This window comes from Zootoca vivipara, chromosome 13, assembly GCF_965207765.1.
Source record: "Zootoca vivipara chromosome 13, rZooViv2.hap1.1, whole genome shotgun sequence".
Taxonomy (NCBI): domain Eukaryota; kingdom Metazoa; phylum Chordata; class Lepidosauria; order Squamata; family Lacertidae; genus Zootoca; species Zootoca vivipara.
Genome location: NC_142596.1, coordinates 9,997,485 through 10,016,792, shown reverse-complemented (window position 1 = coordinate 10,016,792; position 19,308 = coordinate 9,997,485). Strand labels below are relative to the sequence as shown.

The window sequence follows — 19,308 nt, the reverse complement described above, 5'->3', positions numbered from 1 at the left end:
TGGCATAGCAAATGGCCCTGTTTTGATACCCCAATTGTGTTTTCACATTGTAAGCCCCTTAGGAGACAGGGACCTGTCCTCTCATTCTTTTCATCTATGTACACATATATGCAGTATATAAATAATCAGAACATGTATAGCAGTAGTCACTCTGAAGCCCACAAACTCATTTTCATTTAGCCAGATGGCCTCCAAGGAAAAACACCCTGACTCAGGTAAGCAATCCAAAGGTCTTAAGGGGGGTGGGGCTCACCTTTCCCAAGCAGTATTTTATAGGTAGCCTCCTGCTCACAGATTTCTTGAGGGGTTGGCCTTTTGGCTGTAGCTGCTATCCACAATCGACCGCGGTGTGATGTGTACCAAGTCCTGCCTTCTACCCTGGAGAGGAAGGAACAGAAACAGATTCAATCCCCAGGAGGAATGCCTTCCTCGGCACCCACATGATTCAGGGAACACTGAATTGCCATTCTAGCATCCAAGCTGTGTATTCTGGGGGAGGCAAGCATCCTTGGCACAGACAGTCCTTTCAAAAAGAAGGCGCTAGTGACAGAATTAAAGTTGCAAGCTGAAAATCCATGAAAGGACCTCAGGCATTAGGAGACCGGCTTAAGGAATCATGATCTTCAAAGCACCAAAGTTTATACATTTCCCCATTTATCCATAAACTGCTGGCACATTTTCCCCCAGCTACAATACACTGCCAGAAACAAACTTTTTACTTTTATTTCAAAGCTGACATTCTCTGAACTCATCCTGGAGTTTCGCCATTCTGATGGCAATGACATATGAACAAAGGAGAGCCAGCTGGGTCAGGCCATTAGCCCTTTTTAGTCCAGCATCCTGTTCTTACAGTGGCCACCCAAATTCCTGCAGGAAACCCGCATGCAAAATTTGAGCACAAGATCACTCTCCTCTCTAGAGTGGCTTAACAATCATTCTCCCAAGTAAGTGTGGGAATTAGACCTCTGAGAAGGGAATAAGGGCTTCCCAATAATTCTCAGCACACTTAAACTACAGTTCCCAGGATTCTTGGGGGGGGACATAACTGTTTAAAGTGACATGATTGTTGTTGTTGTTGTTGTTGTTTAGTCGTTTAGTCGTGTCCGACTCTTCGTGACCCCATGGACCATAGCACGCCAGGCACTCCTGTCTTGCACTGCCTCCCGTAGTTTGGTCAAATTCATGTTCGTAGCTTTGAGAACACTGTCCAACCATCTCGTCCTCTGTCGTCCCCTTCTCCTAGTGCCCTCAATCTTTCCCAACATCAGAGTCTTTTCCAAGGATTCTTCTCTTCTCATGAGGTGGCCAAAGTATTGGAGCCTCAGCTTCACGATCTGTCCTTCCAGGGAGCACTCAGGGCTGATTTCCTTAAGAATTGATAGGTTTGATCTTCTAGCAGTCCATGGGACTCTCAAGAGTCTCCTCCAGCACCATAATTCAAAAGCATCAATTTTTCGGCGATCAGCCTTCTTTATGGTCCAGCTCTCACTTCCATACATCACTACTGGGAAAACCATAGCTTTAACTATACGGACCTTTGTCGGCAAGGTGATGTCTCTGCTTTTTAAGATGCTGTCTAGGTTTGTCATTGCTTTTCTCCCAAGAAGCAGGCGTCTTTTAATTTCGTAACTGCTGTCACCATCTGCAGTGATCAAGGAGCCCAAGAAAGTAAAATCTCTCACTGCCTCCATTTCTTCCCCTTCTATTTGCCAGGAGGTGATGGGACCAGTGGCCATGATCTTGGTTTTTTTGATGTTGAGCTTCAGACCATATTTTGCGCTCTCCTCTTTCACCCTCATTAAAAGGTTCTTTAATTCCTCCTCACTTTCTGCCATCAAGGTTGTGTCATCTGCATATCTGAGGTTGTTGATATTTCTTCCGGCAATCTTAATTCCTGCTTGAGATTCATCTAGTCCAGCCTTTCGCATGATGAATTCTGCATATAAGTTAAATAAGCAGGGAGACAATATACAACCTTGTCGTACTCCTTTCCCAATTTTGAACCACTCAGTTGTTCCATATCCAGTTCTAACTGTAGCTTCTTGTCCCACATAGAGATTTCTCAGGAGACAGATGAGGTGATCAGGCACTCCCATTTCTTTAAGAACTTGCCATAGTTTGCTGTGGTCGACACAGTCAAAGGCTTTTGCATAGTCAATGAAGCAGAAGTAGACGTTTTTCTGGAACTCTCTAGCTTTCTCCATAATCCAGCGCATGTTTGCTATTTGGTCTCTGGTTCCTCTGCCCTTTCGAAATCCAGCTTGCACTTCTGGGAGTTCTCGGTCCACATACTGCCTAAGCCTGCCTTGTAGAATTTTAAGCATAACCTTGCTAGCGTGTGAAATGAGCGCAATTGTGCGGTAGTTGGAGCATTCTTTGGCACTGCCCTTCTTTGGAATTGGGATGTAGACTGATCTTCTCCAATCCTCTGGCCATTGCTGAGTTTTCCAAACTTGCTGGCATATTGGGTGTAGCACCTTAACAGCATCATCTTTTAAAATTTTAAATAGTTCAGCTGGAATATCATCACTTCCACTGGCTTTGTTATTAGCAGTGCTTTCTAAGGCCCATTTGACTTCACTCTCCAAGATGTCTGGCTCAAGGTCAGCAACCACACTACCTGGGGTGTACGAGACCTCCATATCTTTCTGGTATAATTCCTCTGTGTATTCTTGCCACCTCTTCTTGATGTCTTCTGCTTCTGTTAGGTCCTTACCACTTTTGTCCTTGATTATGGTAATCTTTGTACCAAATGTTCCTTTCATATCTCCAATTTTCTTGAACAGATCTCTGGTTTCCCCCATTCTATTGTTTTCCTCTATTTCTTTGCATTGCTCATTTAAGAAGACCCTCTTATCTCTCCTTGCTGTTTTTTGGAAATCTGCATTCAGTTTCCTGTATCTTTCCCTATCTCCCTTGCATTTTGCTTGCCTCCTCTCCTCCGCTATTTGTAAGGCCTCGTTGGACAGCCATTTTGCCTTCTTGCATTTCCTTTTCCTTGGGATGGTTTTCGTTGCTGCCTCCTGTATAATGTTACGAGCCTCCATCCATAGTTCTTCAGGCACTCTGTCCACCAAATCTAAATCCTTAAACCTGTTCCTCACTTCCACTGTGTATTCATAAGGGATTTGATTCAGATTGTATCTTACTGGCCCAGTGGTTTTTCCTACTTTCTTCAGTTTAAGCTGGAATTTTGCTATAAGAAGCTGATGATCTGAGTTATAGTCAGCTCCAGGTCTTGTTTTTGCTGACTGTATAGAGCTTCTCCATCTTTGGCTGCAGAGAATATAATCAATCTGATTTCGATGCTGCCCATTTGGTGATATCCATGTGTAGAGTCGTCTCTTGTGTTGTTGGAAGAGAGTGTTTGTGATGACCAGCTTGTTCTCTTGACAGAACTCTATTAGCCTTTGCCCTGCTTCATTTTGAACTCCAAGGCCAAACTTGCCAGTTGTTCCTTTTATCTCTTGATTCCCTACTTTAGCATTCCAATCCCCTGTAATGAGAAGAACATCCTTCTTTGGTGTCATTTCTAGAAGGTGTTGTAGGTCTTCATAGAATTGGTCAATTTCACTTTCTTCAGCACCGGTAGTTGGTGCATAAACTTGGATTACTGTGATGTTAAAAGGTCTGCCTTGGATTCGTATCGAGATCATTCTGTCATTTTTAAGATTGCATCCCATTACAGCTTTTGCCACTCTTTTGTTGACTATGAGGGCCACTCCATTTCTTCTACAGGATTCTTGCCCACAGTAGTAGATATGATAGTCACCCGAACTGAATTCACCCATTCCCTTCCATTTTAGTTCACTGATGCCCAGGATGTCGATATTTATTCTTGTCATCTCATTTTTGACCACATCCAGCTTACCTCTATTCATGGTTCTTACATTCCAGGTTCCTATGCAATATTTTTCTTTACAGCATCGGACTTTCCTTTCGCTTCCAGGCATATCCGCAACTGAGCGTCCTTTCGGCTTTGGCCCAGCCGCTTCATCAGCTCTGAATCTACTTGTACTTGTCCTCTGCTCTTCCTCAGTAGCATGTTGGACGCCTTCCGACCTGAGGGGCTCATCTTCCAGCGTCATAACTTTTATATGCCTGTTGTCTTTGTCCATGGAGTTTTCTTGGCAGGGATACTGGAGTGGCTTGCCAGTTCCTTCTCCAGGTGGATCACGTTTAGTCACAACTCTCCACTATGACCTGTCCATCTTGGGTGGCCCTGCATGGCATAGCTCATAGCTTCTCTGAGTTATTCAAGCCCCTTCGCCACGACAAGGCATTGATCCATGAAGGGGAAAGTGACATGATGCTGCTTTAAAAGTATGGTGGGGGTGGGGACCAGAGAGCATGAGCTGAGCAAGTCAGTTTGCAAAAGATGTGCTGAAGCCCAAGACTACTTGGAAGAGCCATGCAGTCTCCATAGTCTCAAAAGCACAGAAGTCAAATACAGCAAAGAAGCAGTGAGAAAATCCCCATATTAATCTATCAAATTTCTATCACCCCTTTTCTTCAAGGAGCTCAAGATGCTATAGGTGGCATTGGCCCTTGCTACCCACTCCACAACTGTGTGAGGCAGCTATGGCCATGAAACAGTGACTTACCCAATGGCACTTAGCTTGCTCAACAGCCAAGCAGCAATCTGATCACATCAGAAGTGGTTTAAATTAATAATAATAATAATAATAATAATAATAATAATAATAATAATAATAATAATATTTTCCCAGCCACTCTGGGGAGCTTGCAGCATATCTAAAAACCTAAAACATCCTGATTGGCTTGTAATAAATTCAAGGTTAACACAAAACTCATTTTGCAACCATACCTGGACTTGAATACAGTGGTACCTCGGTTTAAGTACACAATTGGTTCCGGAAGTCTGTACTTAACCTGAAGCGTACTTAACCTGAAGCGAACTTTCCCACTGAAAGTAATGGAAAATGGATTGATCTGTTCCAGACAGGTCCGCGGAGTACTTAAACTGAAGTGTACTTAACCTGAAGCGAACTTTCCCATTGAAAGGAATGGAAAGTGGATTAATCCGTTCCAGACAGGTCCGTGGAGTACTTAAACTGAAAGTACTCAAACCGAAGCGTACTTAAACCGAGGTATGACTGTACTCTGATTTGAATCTAATGTAACAGAAGTCTGATTGAAATTAGTAAATACAGGCAACAACCATTTCACGTGCGGGTTCCATTCTCACCTCCTGCGCATGTTGGCAGAGCATGCATAAGCCCTGCACCACACCGCCATTCTGCCCTATAGCCATTAACTTCAACAGATCTGCCCTGAGTAGGACTAGCGATAGATACAACCCTCAGTCTTCTAATCTACATTTAAGTTAATACAGCAGTTGTTCAAAAGGTTATCTCCTTTCCACCCAGAGGAATAGAGGAAAACACTGCCACCTAACACTTGAAATGTGAAGTGAAAAAATTAAGGCTAGAAGCCAGTAAGTATAGGTCAAGTTGAACACTAGAAGCTGATCCTTTTAAAAATATGTAACATTTTACTACACACTTTATCCAAGAAGCTGACAGTTCCCAGTCCTTTTATCTTGGCAGCACCCCTGTGAGACAGCCCAAGCAGGGGTTTGAACCTGAGTCCCCAGGTCTAAGTTCAGTGCTCTAGCTGATGCATTAGATTCCTTTCACCCTCTATTACATGAATAAGCCTTTACTGAAAATTAAGCCCCAATGAATATTTCTGCAAGTGAAAGCTCTCCTTGTGTCTCTTACATTGCAGCAAGGACAAAAGTGCCTCATGTCCCTGTTATTTACACATTGTAGTTACTGTTAAAGAAAATTAAGAGGCTCTGGATAACGCTCATTAGGTAAGAGAGGCCACTCCATTTAAGGGGAAATCATCAACAGATAACTACACAAGGGTTTCCCTTAAACAAGCTGCTCCCTGTCTCAAATGCTCCCAGTTTCAGGTCTTCTACTTACCTTTTGATCCCTTTGACCAGCAGTGAGGCCCAAGGCTGATGCATGCTAAGGCACCAGCCATCATCTGAGATCTCCTGTATTTCTCGGTCCTGAATTCGTAAGCGACTTCTTTCCAAACATGCCTCGCTTCTACCCTCTGCAGAAGGGACATTTTTTCTGTGCAGGAGCAAGCCAGTCTGCTCCACCCACTTAAAACAAGAACAACACACAAATAGGTTAACATTTCTCTATTTAAACTGCAAAACAGGGAGGCGTGAAGCTTGTAGGTTCTGTCAGGATCGTCCTACTCGTGTGTAGGACCCTGGCAGAGACACATGCCCGACTGGCATGTTCTCTCCCTCCTGGTCGGTTGTTCAGGAGCTTCAAAAGCTTCCTCTAGCCTGAACACCACAGCGACTGATACCAAGAGGTATCAGCACACTTAACACCTGCAGAGTGTTAGCAGTTTATGTAACAGACTCAGCAGCACAGCATTTTGGCTAAACTACTTTATTTACATATAATACACTCGGAGCATTCTGACTCAGCTCCTTCCTCTTTCTCATCAGACAGCAAAGAGAAAGAAAAAAGGACAATAGTCCTACATCACAGAATACAGTAATATAAACATCCTGTCTCCGTCACTTCCCACTCTGTGGAATGAAAACATACATCGTCATGTGATAAAACCAATCCCATGACTACAAGCACGGAGCAAGAATCCTAACAGGTTCCAGGTGACAGCATTGCTTGTGACTCTTATACTGAGCCCAGACTCAAACCTCAACAAGTAACCCTCCAATGAGGACCCTGAAGATCTGGGGAAGCATACACAATCCCATGCAACTATAGTACAGTGCCAGAAGATTCTGCTGTCCAGGAATAATAGCAATTTATTAATTGCCCCAGCCACTCTGGGTGGCTTCCAACATATATAAAAACATAATCAAACCTCACTAGGCCTCTGCCAGGAGATACTCTGGACAGATCCCTGGGCTGGTTCTCTGCCTCACCAGTGGCAAAAGAGCCCTTGTTCAAGCAACACTATTTAGAGAATAAATAGCCAAACTGTGCATTGCTGGACTTAATTGTCGTCCAATCCTATGTGGGACAAGAAGCTACAGTTAGAACTGGATATGGAACAACTGATTGGTTCAAAATTGGGAAAGGAGTACGACAAGGTTGTATATTGTCTCCCTGCTTATTTAACTTATATGCGGAATTCAACATGCGAAAGGCTGGACTAGATGAATCCCAAGCCGGAATTAAGATTGCCGGAAGAAATATCAACAACCTCAGATATGCAGATGACACAACCTTGATGGCAGAAAGTGAGGAGGAATTAAAGAACCTTTTAATGAGGGTGAAAGAGGAGAGCACAAAATATGGTCTGAAGCTCAACATCAAAAAAAAACCCAAGATCATGGCCACTGGTCCCATCACCTCCTGGCAAATAGAAAGGGAAGAAATGGAGGCAGTGAGAGATTTTACTTTCTTGGGCTCTTGATCACTGCAGATGGTGACAGCAGTCACAAAATTAAAAGACGCCTGCTTCTTGGGAGAAAAGCAATGACAAACCTAGACAGCATCTTAAAAAGCAAAGACATCACCTTGCCGACAAAGGTCCGTATAGTTAAAGCTATGGTTTTCCCAGTAGTGATGTATGGAAGTGAGAGCTGGACCATAAAGAAGGCTGATCGCCGAAGAATCGATGCTTCTGAATTATGGTGCTGGAGGAGACTCTTGAGAGTCCCATGGACTGCTAGAAGATCAAACCTATCCATTCTGAAGGAAATCAGCCCTGAGTGCTCACTGGAAGGACAGATCGTGAAGCTGAGGCTCCAATACTTTGGCCACCTCATGAGAAGAGAAGACTCCCTGGAAAAGACCCTGATGTTGGGAAAGATTGAGGGCACAAGGAGAAGGGGACGACAGAGGATGAGATGGTTGGACAGTGTTCTCAAAGCTACGAACATGAGTTTGACCAAACTGCGGGAGGCAGTGAAAGACAGAAATGCCTGGCGTGCTATTGTCCATGGGGTCACGAAGAGTCGGACACGACTAAACGACTAAACAACAACATTGTCGTGTAAGTTATAGAAATAAAAAAAATTAAAAGTTGAGGTGTGTGTGAGAAAGGTTGAACGAGTGAAAGTTGGAATGCGAAAGTTGTGTTTGCAAGAAAACTGTGAGAGAAGGACAGAACAACAGTTTTGCAGGAGCTCTTGCTATAGCCGTTAAGGACAAAGGAAGGAGGCAAAGATAAGAAAGTTGCTATGCCTTTTGATTAAACCAGTAGAAGCTAGTGAAAGGATTACTGCCATATATGGACATAACTGCCCCTTTGCTTCCCTTTGCTTGTAAATGTTTGAATGCTTGTGCTTTTCATATTTGGTGTACCACCCTTTCAACTACTTGCTGGCTGAAGCTGTGTTGTACTAGCTTTGCAACACCAGTTGCATCTGGAAGATCATAGGTTCCCCATCTGAGATCTAGAATTTTGTTAAGGAGGAAGAGTACTGACCACAGGAGCTGGCTGGAGAAGGTTTGGGTTCACCAGGACTCCGGATTCTTCATATTTTCCTTCAGGGTTCTGCTTTGGCTTGGTCAAGGTTCCCCTACTGATAGCTTCAATTGTTTCATCCAATCTGCAAGGAGACCCAACCAGTTCTACATTAGTCTTTACAAACTATCCTGCACCTGTCCAACTGAAAATGCCTTCCCAGGCTCCCTTCACCTTCTTTGCTACATGAAACTTCCTTGCTTGGAGAAAGATAGAAACACCGTGCATAGGTGCATTGGCTATACAACTGTAGCAAGACCTCTGCCATAGGAATTGCAATGTCAGTGGTGAGGTGATAAAAAGACCAATTCATGAAATGCACCACTTGCCAAGAAAGGTTAATGGACCCTCTGACTACTGCAGAATTTCAACAATCAACTAGGGATGGTCAGCAACATGCAGTACTTGTGAGCTTTCCAGCAGCACGTGACTGTCTACTGTTAGAGACAGAAAGCTTGACTAAATAGACACACCTTGGCCTAATTCAGCGAAGCAATTCTTCTTTTCACTCAAAGGAAAGGTTTAATGACCACTCAGTAAGCCAGTTTTTTTCCCTGGCACAAGGGTCCTAGCAAATTAACCCTGATCTTAAATATTTTACGTGCGAGTCTATATTGTTAATAATGAAAAATGTTCCCAGGAGGTGCATTTAAATCCTTACAGCAAGCCCTGCTCTGTTTCACTTCAGGCTATTACATTCATCACTAGGAGCAGATGCAAAGAAGTACCATCCTAGGAGCTTCATCTGTTCGATTCCACACACTCTCTATCCTTGTTTGTGTATGTGACTATGACAAAACAGGAAGTGGAAGTGAGAAGACCTTCAACAGTAAGAGCAAACTGGATGATTACAAGTCCTATTCTTAAAGGGGAGAAGGATGAGACAAGGGGGAAAGACCAGCCTCAAACATTACATCCATTTGACCAAAAAGGAGCAGTTTCTTGTGTAGCCATCAAGCTTTCCTCTTTGTCAAAAGTGAATCCACCACCCTGACCTACTGTGCCATGATACTCACTTGCTGTGATAGTCTGCCATGCCACCCTGTTCCTCCAGGATCTGCCGTCCGGCAAAGTCAATTGTGATCTTTTTGGAGAGTCGAGAAGCATGCCTCAGCTCTCGTAGCTCCTTCTCTCTCTTTTCCAGTACTTCCCTCTCCTGTTTTGAGAGCCACTGATTGGAGTCGGTAGCAAAGTAGTCTGACTCGTCATCGATGACTTGAGTTCGGCGAGCGCTAGCATGCAAACCAGAAGACGGTCACCCAGCAGCCCCGAGGGAAACATGGTGTCATTACAAAGGACCGATTTGTTCCTTTAGCCCTGCACAGTTTACTTCAGGAGAGGGCAACCTATGGCTCCTCATGCTCACTTCATGCAGCTCTCAGCCTATTCTAGGAGGCTAGGAGGGCAGAAAGTGGAGTGGGGAGAAGAAAGAAAGAAAGAAAGAAAGAAAGAAAGAAAGAAAGAAAGAAAGAAAGAAAGAAAGAAAGAAACTTCTGGCTTTCATCTTGCTCAGTGCCTACATGTAGTTTGCAACAGGGATTGCAGCCCTCAAAAGAAAAATGGTGGGCTCAGGGAGAGGTCTTTCCCATCACCTGCTATCTGACCCCTTTTTTATCTGCAGGTGTCAGGGAACATAGGAAGCAGCCTCATACTGAGTCAGACCAGTGGTCCATCTGTTACCTCCGAGGATGTGGACAGGCTGCTTGGACGAGTGAAACCAACCACCTGTCTCTTTGATCCATGCCCATCCTGGCTAATAAAAGCGAGTCGGGAAGGGCTGGGTGATGGGCTCTGTGGGGTGGTGAATGCTGCCCTCTGCGAGGGAGCCTTCCCAGGCCTGCTGAAAGAGGCGGTCATTAAACCACTTCTTTAAAAAACATATTTAGACCCAGCCAATATGGCCAACTATCACCCAGTTTCAAATCTACCATTCTTGGGCAAGGTGATTGAGCAAGTGGTTGCTGAACAACTCCAGGCACGCCTGGAAGATGCAAGCCATTTGGATCCCTCCCAGTCAGGATTCAGGCCTTATCATGGGACTGAAACTGCCTTCGTCGTGCTGGTCGATGATCTCTGGCGGGCTAGGGGCAATGGTGAGAGCTGTTTCCTAGTTCTGTTGGATCTCTCAGCGGCCTTTGACACCATTGACCATAACATCCTTCTGGACCATCTAGAGGGGCTGGGAGCTGTGGGCACTGTTATACAGTGGTTCCGCTCCTTTCTCCTGCGCCGTGTCCAAAAAGTGGTGTTGGGGGATGAGTATTCAGACCCCTGGGCTCTCACTTGTGGGGTGCCTCAGGGTTCTGTCCTCTCCCCCATGCTTTTTAACATCTACATGAAGCCACTGGGAGAGATCATCAGGGGGTTTGGGCTGGGTGTTCATCAGTATGCTGGGTGTTCATCAGTATGCAGATGACACCCAGCTCTACCTCTCTTTTAAATCAGAACCAGTGAAGGCCCTGTGTGAGTGCCTGGAGGCGGTTGGAGGATGGATGGTAGCTAACAGATTGAGGTTGAATCCTGACAAGACAGAAGTACTGTTTTGGGGGGACAGGAGGCGGGTGGGTGTGGGGGACTCCCTGGTCCTGAATGGGGTAACTATGCCCCTGAAGGACCAGGTGTGCAGCCTGGGAGTCATTTTGGGCTCACAGCTGTCCATGGAGGCGCAGGTTAACTCTGTGTCCAGGGTGGTTGTCCACCAGCTCCATCTGGTACACAGGCTGAGACCCTACCTGCCTGCAGATCGTCTCACCAGAGTGGTGCATGCTCTAGTTTTTTCTCCTGCTTGGACTACTGCAATGCACTCTATGTGGGGCTACCTTTGAAGGTGACCCAGAAACTGCAATTAATCCAGAATGTGGCAGCTAGACTAGTGACTGGGAGTGGCTGCCGGGACGACATAACACCAGTCCTGAGAGATCTGCATTGGCTCCCAGTACGTTTCCGAGCACAAGTCAAAAGTGTTGGTGCTGACTTTTAAAGCCCTAAACGGCCTTGGTCCTGTACACCTGAAGGAGCGTCTCCACCCCCATCGTTCAGCCCGGACACTGAGATCCAGCGCCAAGGGCCTTCTGGCGGTTCCCCCATTGCGAGAAGTGAGGTTACAGTGAACCAGACAGAGGGCCTTCTCGGTAGTGGCGCCCACCCAGTGGAACGCCCTCCCATCAGATGTCAAGGAAATAAGCAGCTATCCTATTTTTAAAGGACATCTGAAGGCAGCCCTGTTTAGGGAAGTTTTTAATATTTAATGCTGTATTGTTTTTAACACTCAATTGGGAGCCGCCCAGAGTGGCTGGGGAAACTCAGCCAGATGGGCAGGGTATAAATAATAAATTATTATTACTATATAATGGCCAGTTCCTCATAACAACTGGCTCTGAGTAGCTGAAATTGTCAAATTCACCCCCTTGCTGGTGTTATCCTGCTAAAAGGGAAATCCAGCTAGACGAGATTGGCACAGTGAGCATCTTCACATTAAAGCTTTTAAAGAAAACCTCAAGGTTTTTCTGTCAAAAGCAACCTGCTGAGTAAAAAATGAAACGTGTGCTTTATACAAGAGAAAGTACAAGAACAGGGCCAAGGACGGAAACTGCAAATATTAAAACTGGAAATCAGTCCTTAAAGCTTTAGCAAGGAGAGTTCATCTTGTGGTTCAGGCTGCTCATAAAGAAGGATCGGAGAATCTTTCCGCTCAGAAAGCCTTTGGATGTAGACAGATGTCTGACTCGCTCTGTCACGTACCTTGTTTTGTCATACTCCAACAGCTTGTCCTTGTGCTTCACAGCCACCTCCAGACCTGCCTTGAGTCGAGACTCCTGGCGGGGGAGTATGTCCTTGCCACTTATATCCACCTTTCCTGAACTCTCAGTGCCTGAAATCCACAAGCGTTCATTGCGACCTGCACTGCATGCACCAATTAACACATCCACCTGGCACTTTGAGAATAATTTCTGCATAGGCTTGCCCGTACACCAACACACAAAGAGGGGATGGAGAACCTTTTCATCTGTCAAGGGATGCATTCCCTTGGCACATGGGTGGGGTGAAGCTGGCGAGGGATGCGGGCCAGAGCCAAAAGTGGGCAAAGCCACCCCCATTTCTCTCTTTCTCCCACATTTGCCCCCTGCCTTGCCACCTACATGAAATTGGGCTGGGAACCATTTGCTACTTACTGCCCCCTTCTGATATACGATGAGGAAGAGAATCCAAACCACAAACAAATGCTCCATTTGGAGGGAGCAGTTTGGATCCGTGGCAAATAGAGCATTCATTTCCCCCTCAGCAGAGGAAGTGGTTTCAATCCAAATCATGCTTCTAAAGGTCTCTGATTGGCTCTGAAAGTGCATTTAGTTGGGGACCAAGCAAGTCATTCAAATAAAAATGGTTGACAACAGCCACCAAAGACTGCTGCAAGTGCAACGTCCAACCCAGCCAGGGTTATCCAGAAGGAAGTGGCGTTAAAACAGAACACTGTTTAGTGATTAGTCCACTGTTTAGTGGACAGAACACTTTTAGCTACTCTTCTAAATAAAACTTAAAATACTCTAACCTGTGTAAGAAAGGATTGCCTTCTTGCAAATCTTTAAAGTTAGCAAAATTCCCTGATCCTGCAAACAAGGTCTGTGTTCAAGTCTCCCCTCCATTCCGCCACAAAAATAAGCTACCAACCTGCCAGGAGCTTCTTCAACAGCTTCTGGCTCTTGTTGGAATCTCGTTGCAAGACATCCTGCTCTTCTTTTGTGCATACCTAAAAGAGAATGGAGATCTATGAGATCTGCTCTCTCCATGCAGAACACATGGCCATGCAATTGCCTTCTATGGTTGGCTCATCAGCACCATCTGCTGACGTGTATGCCGCTTTCCTACAGAATTATGCCTAAGGTGGCTCACCTCATTTCAAATGAACAATAAGTATAACAATTAAAAAAAACACACACACACAAAAGCTCATACCAATGACAAACTTAGTTGGTCTCTAAGGTGCTGCTGGAAGGAATTTTTTTATTTTGTTTCGACTACATCAGACCAACACGGCTACCTACCTGTAACCTGTTATCAAGTGCCTAATTTTTTTCTAAGCACTGTGCATATATGAAAGGGCAGCCATAAGAAGATTCGAGGTGCACTCCTGTCTTTGTCTGCTTCCCATGGCTCCCGTTTCAGATTGTACCTCAATTTGCTAGGTGGGGTTAATCCGTTGAACTCTACCTTTCACCTGCTCCCTGCTCAACACCAAAATCCACCAGCAGTTCTGAAATACAGCTTCCATGACAGCCCTTGTAATTGTCCTGGAACTGCTTCTCATGGTACTGGTTTATGAAGTTTCAAAGCAAGATGTCGGGACATTAAATAAGCTTATGTCCGTGAGACAAACTATGTTTAGAATAAAACTTCAAAAGAAGGTCTAAGAACATGCATCCATGTCACATGAGAAGCAGCTCTCTCTTTGATGAGAGATTTAGATCTGAACAGCAAAGAGGGATAAGCCTTTCCTCTTTTCCCTGAGAAGTAAAACAGATATAGCTTAGTGCACTATACAGGATACTGAACAATATAGTGCTAACCCGGTATGATTAAGCAAGGTAGAAACTGAGGGGCACACAAATATATACAGGAGGTTGTTAACATACCAGTGTCCCACAGAATAAGCAGGGCCCAGAGCCTTCTTGCTCACAGACGATGCGCCCACATGTCAGACAGTTGTTGATGAGCTTGTGCTTTTGAGCCAAGCACTCGCAAGGGTGGCGCCCCGGGAGCATGACTGTCAGTTTGTCCTGACCCTCCTTCGTGTACAAATTGACGTATTTTGCCTTCTTCTTGCAGGAGGAGCTGCCGCTGTTTATCTCCTGGGCCTAAGTTATGCGGAGGTTTTGCAGGAGGGGAGAAGAAAACACATTTCAGAGAACAACTGGAATGAGAATCTTCTGAACTGAAATGCCTTATCTATTTTTGCACTTCTTTTTGACCAACGTAAAGATTGCGGAAGGTTCCCTCAGGACAAAACAACCTAATCATCGTCCCTTCTTGCAGTTTGTTTGGTACTCAAGTTTTTTATGCCTCACCTATCAGGGAAGTCTTCCAGTTATCTCTAGCTTAACTTTATCAACTTACTTTATCATGCAGGACAAGGAGAAGCCATGTCATCTGTATCATTGAATTATCATTATGAGAATAGGGAATCGTGGCAGCAGAACTATTTCTGCCAAGCACAGAACCATACAAACAACTTTCTGAGATTTGATTGCAAGGATTTGTCCTATGCCTTCATGAGATATGAACAGATCTTTAAGGCACCCTACTTGGGAGAAAGAAGAGAAAGCTGCCATGGCCCTCACAACGCCAAACAAACCTCCACTGTCAGTCCATACGCCCCTGAATACCAGTTGCTGGAAATCAGAAGTGGGAAGAGTGTTGTTGCGCTCGGGTCCTGCTGATGGGCTTCCCAGAGGCATCTGGTTGGCCACTGTGAGGACAGAATGCTGGACTAGATTGGCCATTGGTCTGATCAGCAGGCTCTTCTTTTGTTCTTACTTCATTTGTGAAGGACAGAACTTTGTATTCCCGTTGCCTTGAAAAGACCCAGGAGTGCATATGCTGGTTGGCAGCAGAGGGGAGGGGGAGCAACACCCACTCCATGTGGATCTGTCAGAAAGTGAGTGTGGGGTGAGTTTAGTTAAATGGGGAACCTCCTACGAGATAGGAAAGGATTTCTTAACGAAAGTTTACAGGTGACAATTGGAGAGGATGAAGTAAAGGAGCACCTAATTGGTATCTGGATTACATTTTATAAAGCGGGTCTGCTAGGATTTCATAAAATTTACTGATATGATTTTTAAAAATTGTACTCAGATATGCACAGGAAATTGCTTTGAACAAACTGGAAAACAGGGTTTGAATTATTTAATAAATTGTGTAAAAAAGAGTTAGGGTGAATGTGCCAAATCAAAATGGTGGGAAATTTGCCGACAAAGCCTAATAGTATGTTAAAGCTGTTGGTCACAAGTGTTCCCACTGTACGGTATTCAATAAAAGAAACAGTGGCATACTGTTTTTTTAATAATAATAATAATAATTTATTTCTGGTTGTGAATAAAAATCTGAACACAAAAACCAATGCCTCAACTATTTGGAAACAGTAGTGACTTCATCAATTTCAATGGCTTTATTGACTGTGATTTTTCTGGTAAAAGATTAAAACGTAAAGGTACGCCTGACCGTTAGGTCCAGTCGCGAACGACTCTGGGGTTGCGAAGCTCATCTCACTTTACTGGCCGAGGGAGCCTGCGTACAGCTTCCAGGTCATGTGGCCAGCATGACTAAGCCGCTTCTGGAAACGCCGTTTATCTTCCCGCTGGAGCGGTACCTATTTATCTACTTGCACTTGACATGCTTTCGAACTGCTAGGTGGGCAGGAGCTGGGACCGAGCAATGGGATCTCACTCCATCGCGGGGATTCAAACCGCCAACCTTTCAATCGGGAAGCCCTAGGCTCTGTGGTTTAAACCACAGTGCCACCCGCGTCCCGGTAAAAGATTAGGCAATACTTATTCAGCTGCCACAAGATCTGCTGAGATTACAGTGCCTTCTATCACAAATGACCCTATGGAAAGCTTTCCTGGAGAGGGAGAGAGCTAGGCAGGCAGTCAACAAATACATAAGGGCCTGCTCTAGCTGGGCTATCTATTACCAACTGCCCTGTTAAAAGGATTCCAGGAGAGAAAGGGAAGCAGATGAAGACCACCTCAGAGCTAAATTGAACCCTCTCTCCACTTGTAATGTTATTGCAAGTCAGCAAATCTTGGAAAACCTGTTGAGTGGAAAATATTTTTGAGAGAAAATAGCATGGATTGCACACTCTGGAAGACTTTGAGACAAACAAAGCAGTCTAAATGAGAAAGCATGCCATTAATTCTTTGTCTTTTTAGTCACAGAAGAAAAAGGAACAGCACACACTGACTTTGCATATTTGTTTAAATTCTCAACAAAAAAATGTATGTAAGAAATCAACAGTCAGAACTCCTTGAACTCAAATTTGGGCTTTAGGTGATTTCCCTTTTTAACTTTTCCTACTTATGTCCTTAAAAAGCATGTGGACAGAAAGTGGAAAGATTCTGTTCATTGATGACAGATTTATCCGTACATTCTATGATAAAAGATGAAACATTTGACTCTCAGAATAGCAGGCTCCTTATCAGTCCCCACAACTGAAATACAATGGCTCCTTTATGCTCTTCAAGTAAAAAATTACAACCAATGCTTCTGTCTTTGGATAAAGCACCTACAAAGTCAATCTGACCCAATGGTGGACAACAAATGCACCTACCTTGGCTAAATCTAGTGGTGTTTTTACTTCCTCTACAGGCTGTTCAGCTTCAACATGAACAGGTGCTTCCTGTTTGTTTCTCCCTTTGCGTCTTCCCCTCTTGCCTTGGTCTCCTGGCCGAGGAGCCTCTGAGCTATCTAAAAAATAATGCACAGTAAAGAAAATTCAATAGCTCCTGCCACTCCCCTCTCCCTTCTCCTTGTAACATTCACTTACACAATTCATTACAGGGCACCATCCAGCTGATGCTTTGCCCCACTCTCTGCACCACATCACTTGCCATCAGCACAAGTCAATGTGCAACAATTTACCAACAGCACCTTTCATGAGGAGCACCAAGAACAATTCAGATTAAGATATCATATTTTTCAGTAATGCAACTGGATTCAGTGGTAATTTAAAAATGTTGCAATTTAGCGATCAAACAGTTATTTCTTCTGCTTACTGCCTCATTATACTCCCACTTACCATCTTTTTTCCGATATATTGGGAAAGGGTCAGAAGATGGCTGACAGGACTTTTGCCATCTGGCTACCAGCTCATCCACAAAGTGCTTCTTCTTGCCATCTGCCCCCTGGATTAGGTCAGTAACATAATCTCGAATCTCCTCCTCATCCTCAATAGACAAGATATACCTATAAAGGAACAGAGAGTGCAGAAGCTTGTAGGAATGCCTTGTTCAAAATACAACATGAAGGCTAAATGCTTTTGCTACCTAATTTCTCAACATGCTATTTGTATAATGAGATTCTAAGGGCACTGATTTCTAAGGAAATCAGCCCTGAGTGCTCACTGGAAGGACAGATCCTGAAGCTGAGGCTCCAATACTTTGGCCACCTCATGAGAAGAGAAGAATCCTTGGAAAAGACCTTGATGTTGGGAAAGATGGAGGGCACTAGGAGAAGGGGACGACAGAGGACGAGATGGTTGGACAGTGTTCTCGAAGCTACGAACATGAGTTTGACCAAACTGTGGGAGGCAGTGGAAGACAGGAGTGCCTGGCGTGCTATGGTCCATGGGGTCACGAGGAGTCGGACACGACTAAACGACTAAACAACAACAACAACAAAGGGCACTGAGGCAAAATAAAGAACTAAATGAGACAATGTAGTAGCAAATTAGAGTTATGGCTGAATGCACCAGGATACAATATACAAACTCCACACTCAGAAAGATCAGTGCACCCCTTCTTATTGATTTAACAAAAATGTATCTACCAATGGCTCAATGGTCTCATTAGATAGTAAAATTCATGTTAAGTTGTTGTTTTAGGAGTTGTTTTTAAAAGTCCGGAACGGATTAATCCGCCTTGCATTACTTTCTATGGGAAAGCGTGCCTTGATTTTGGAACGCTTTGGTTTTGGAACGGACTTCCGGAACGGATTAAGTTTGAGAACCAAGGTACTGTACCAGTGTAATAAAAACAACAGACACGTCAACTCCGGTGCCTGTATCGGCATTTCTGCCTGTCCCACAGCTGCTAAAGGCACAGGAGCCCCATAACTATGGCGCGGGGTAAACGGCTCGGCAAATCGACCCATTCCTCCTCCCCTCCCCTCCCCTTTCCACAGCTCACTGGACAAGCTCCTCGCCGACGTCCAGTCCGAAGCCGCCACGCAGCTGCCCCACACACCACGACACGAGCGCCCCAGCCGCGGCCTCCATCCCGGCTTCTGCCCGGGTTCCTCTCGGTACTGGGGGAAGGAAAGAGCGAGTGCACCTTCTCCGTAAGCCGGCGGCACCTTGGTGCAGCGCCAAACAATCTCGGCTCAGCAACTAGGGCTGTGCATCGATAGTTCCGGTTCTAATTTAATCCGGAAGAACAGATCTTTGGGTCCGTTTAGCAGTCGCCAGTGGCGCCGTCAGGTCCCAGGACCGTCTTAGGAAAAGGATCCTAAAGACGGCGGGCACTAGAAGACCATTACTTATAGAGTTTTAAATTGCCCAGCTATACCTCTGATCCTAACATAAGCAAAGTGTGGTTTATCTAGGAGACAGAGTAACTTAGATTCTCATTTTCTCTAAGCCAGGAAGCAAACTGGGTGGGTGATCTTGAGCCAGTAATCCCATCTCATCCTAAACCTACCTTGTAGTGGTTTAGTGAATTATTATTTTTAATTATTTTTAGAGTGTGCCTAAAAAGCCCCAGTTTAGCCATTTATTTAAGAGAATATGCTGTGAACTATTTGTCATGTCTTTTTTCAGGCTAACAGTATCCCTTCTGAGGCTGAGTGTTTAAAATTTTACCCAGTTTTCCAAATTTATTTAAAAGTCCTCATTGCTAAGCCAGGATTGCAGATGCCTTTTTTATTGTCAGTCCCATTTCTAATTATAGCATGGCATTTTCCATTTTCATTGCCCCCCCCCCCGAACTGAGAACTTCATTGATCCTAAAATATCTTTACAGTGCTTGAAGGTAAAGGTACCCCTGACTGTTAGGTCCAGTCATGACCGACTCTGGGGTTGCGGCGCTCATCTCGCTTTACTGG

The 19,308-nt window shown here is 44.7% G+C and overlaps 1 protein-coding gene across 2 annotated transcripts in view; it reads right to left on the bottom strand.

Moving 5' to 3' along the window:
- Positions 1 to 18,524, bottom strand: part of TRIP4 (thyroid hormone receptor interactor 4) — a 40,887-nt gene extending 22,363 nt beyond the window's left edge. For both annotated transcript variants that reach the window (XR_015946941.1, XM_035131547.3), the window contains exons 1-10: positions 18,396 to 18,524; positions 17,288 to 17,454; positions 16,820 to 16,956; positions 14,127 to 14,348; positions 13,165 to 13,243; positions 12,238 to 12,367; positions 9,513 to 9,728; positions 8,458 to 8,581; positions 5,955 to 6,142; positions 254 to 378 (exon numbers count right to left, since the gene is read on the bottom strand). Coding sequence is in view for 1 of the 2 variants with exons in the window: in XM_035131547.3 (XP_034987438.2) it covers positions 254 to 378; positions 5,955 to 6,142; positions 8,458 to 8,581; positions 9,513 to 9,728; positions 12,238 to 12,367; positions 13,165 to 13,243; positions 14,127 to 14,348; positions 16,820 to 16,956; positions 17,288 to 17,454; positions 18,396 to 18,484 (1,477 nt within the window). In the remaining variant the exon portion in view is untranslated. The remainder of the gene's footprint in view (positions 1 to 253; positions 379 to 5,954; positions 6,143 to 8,457; positions 8,582 to 9,512; positions 9,729 to 12,237; positions 12,368 to 13,164; positions 13,244 to 14,126; positions 14,349 to 16,819; positions 16,957 to 17,287; positions 17,455 to 18,395) is intronic.
- Between the last annotated feature and the right edge of the window lie 784 nt (positions 18,525 to 19,308).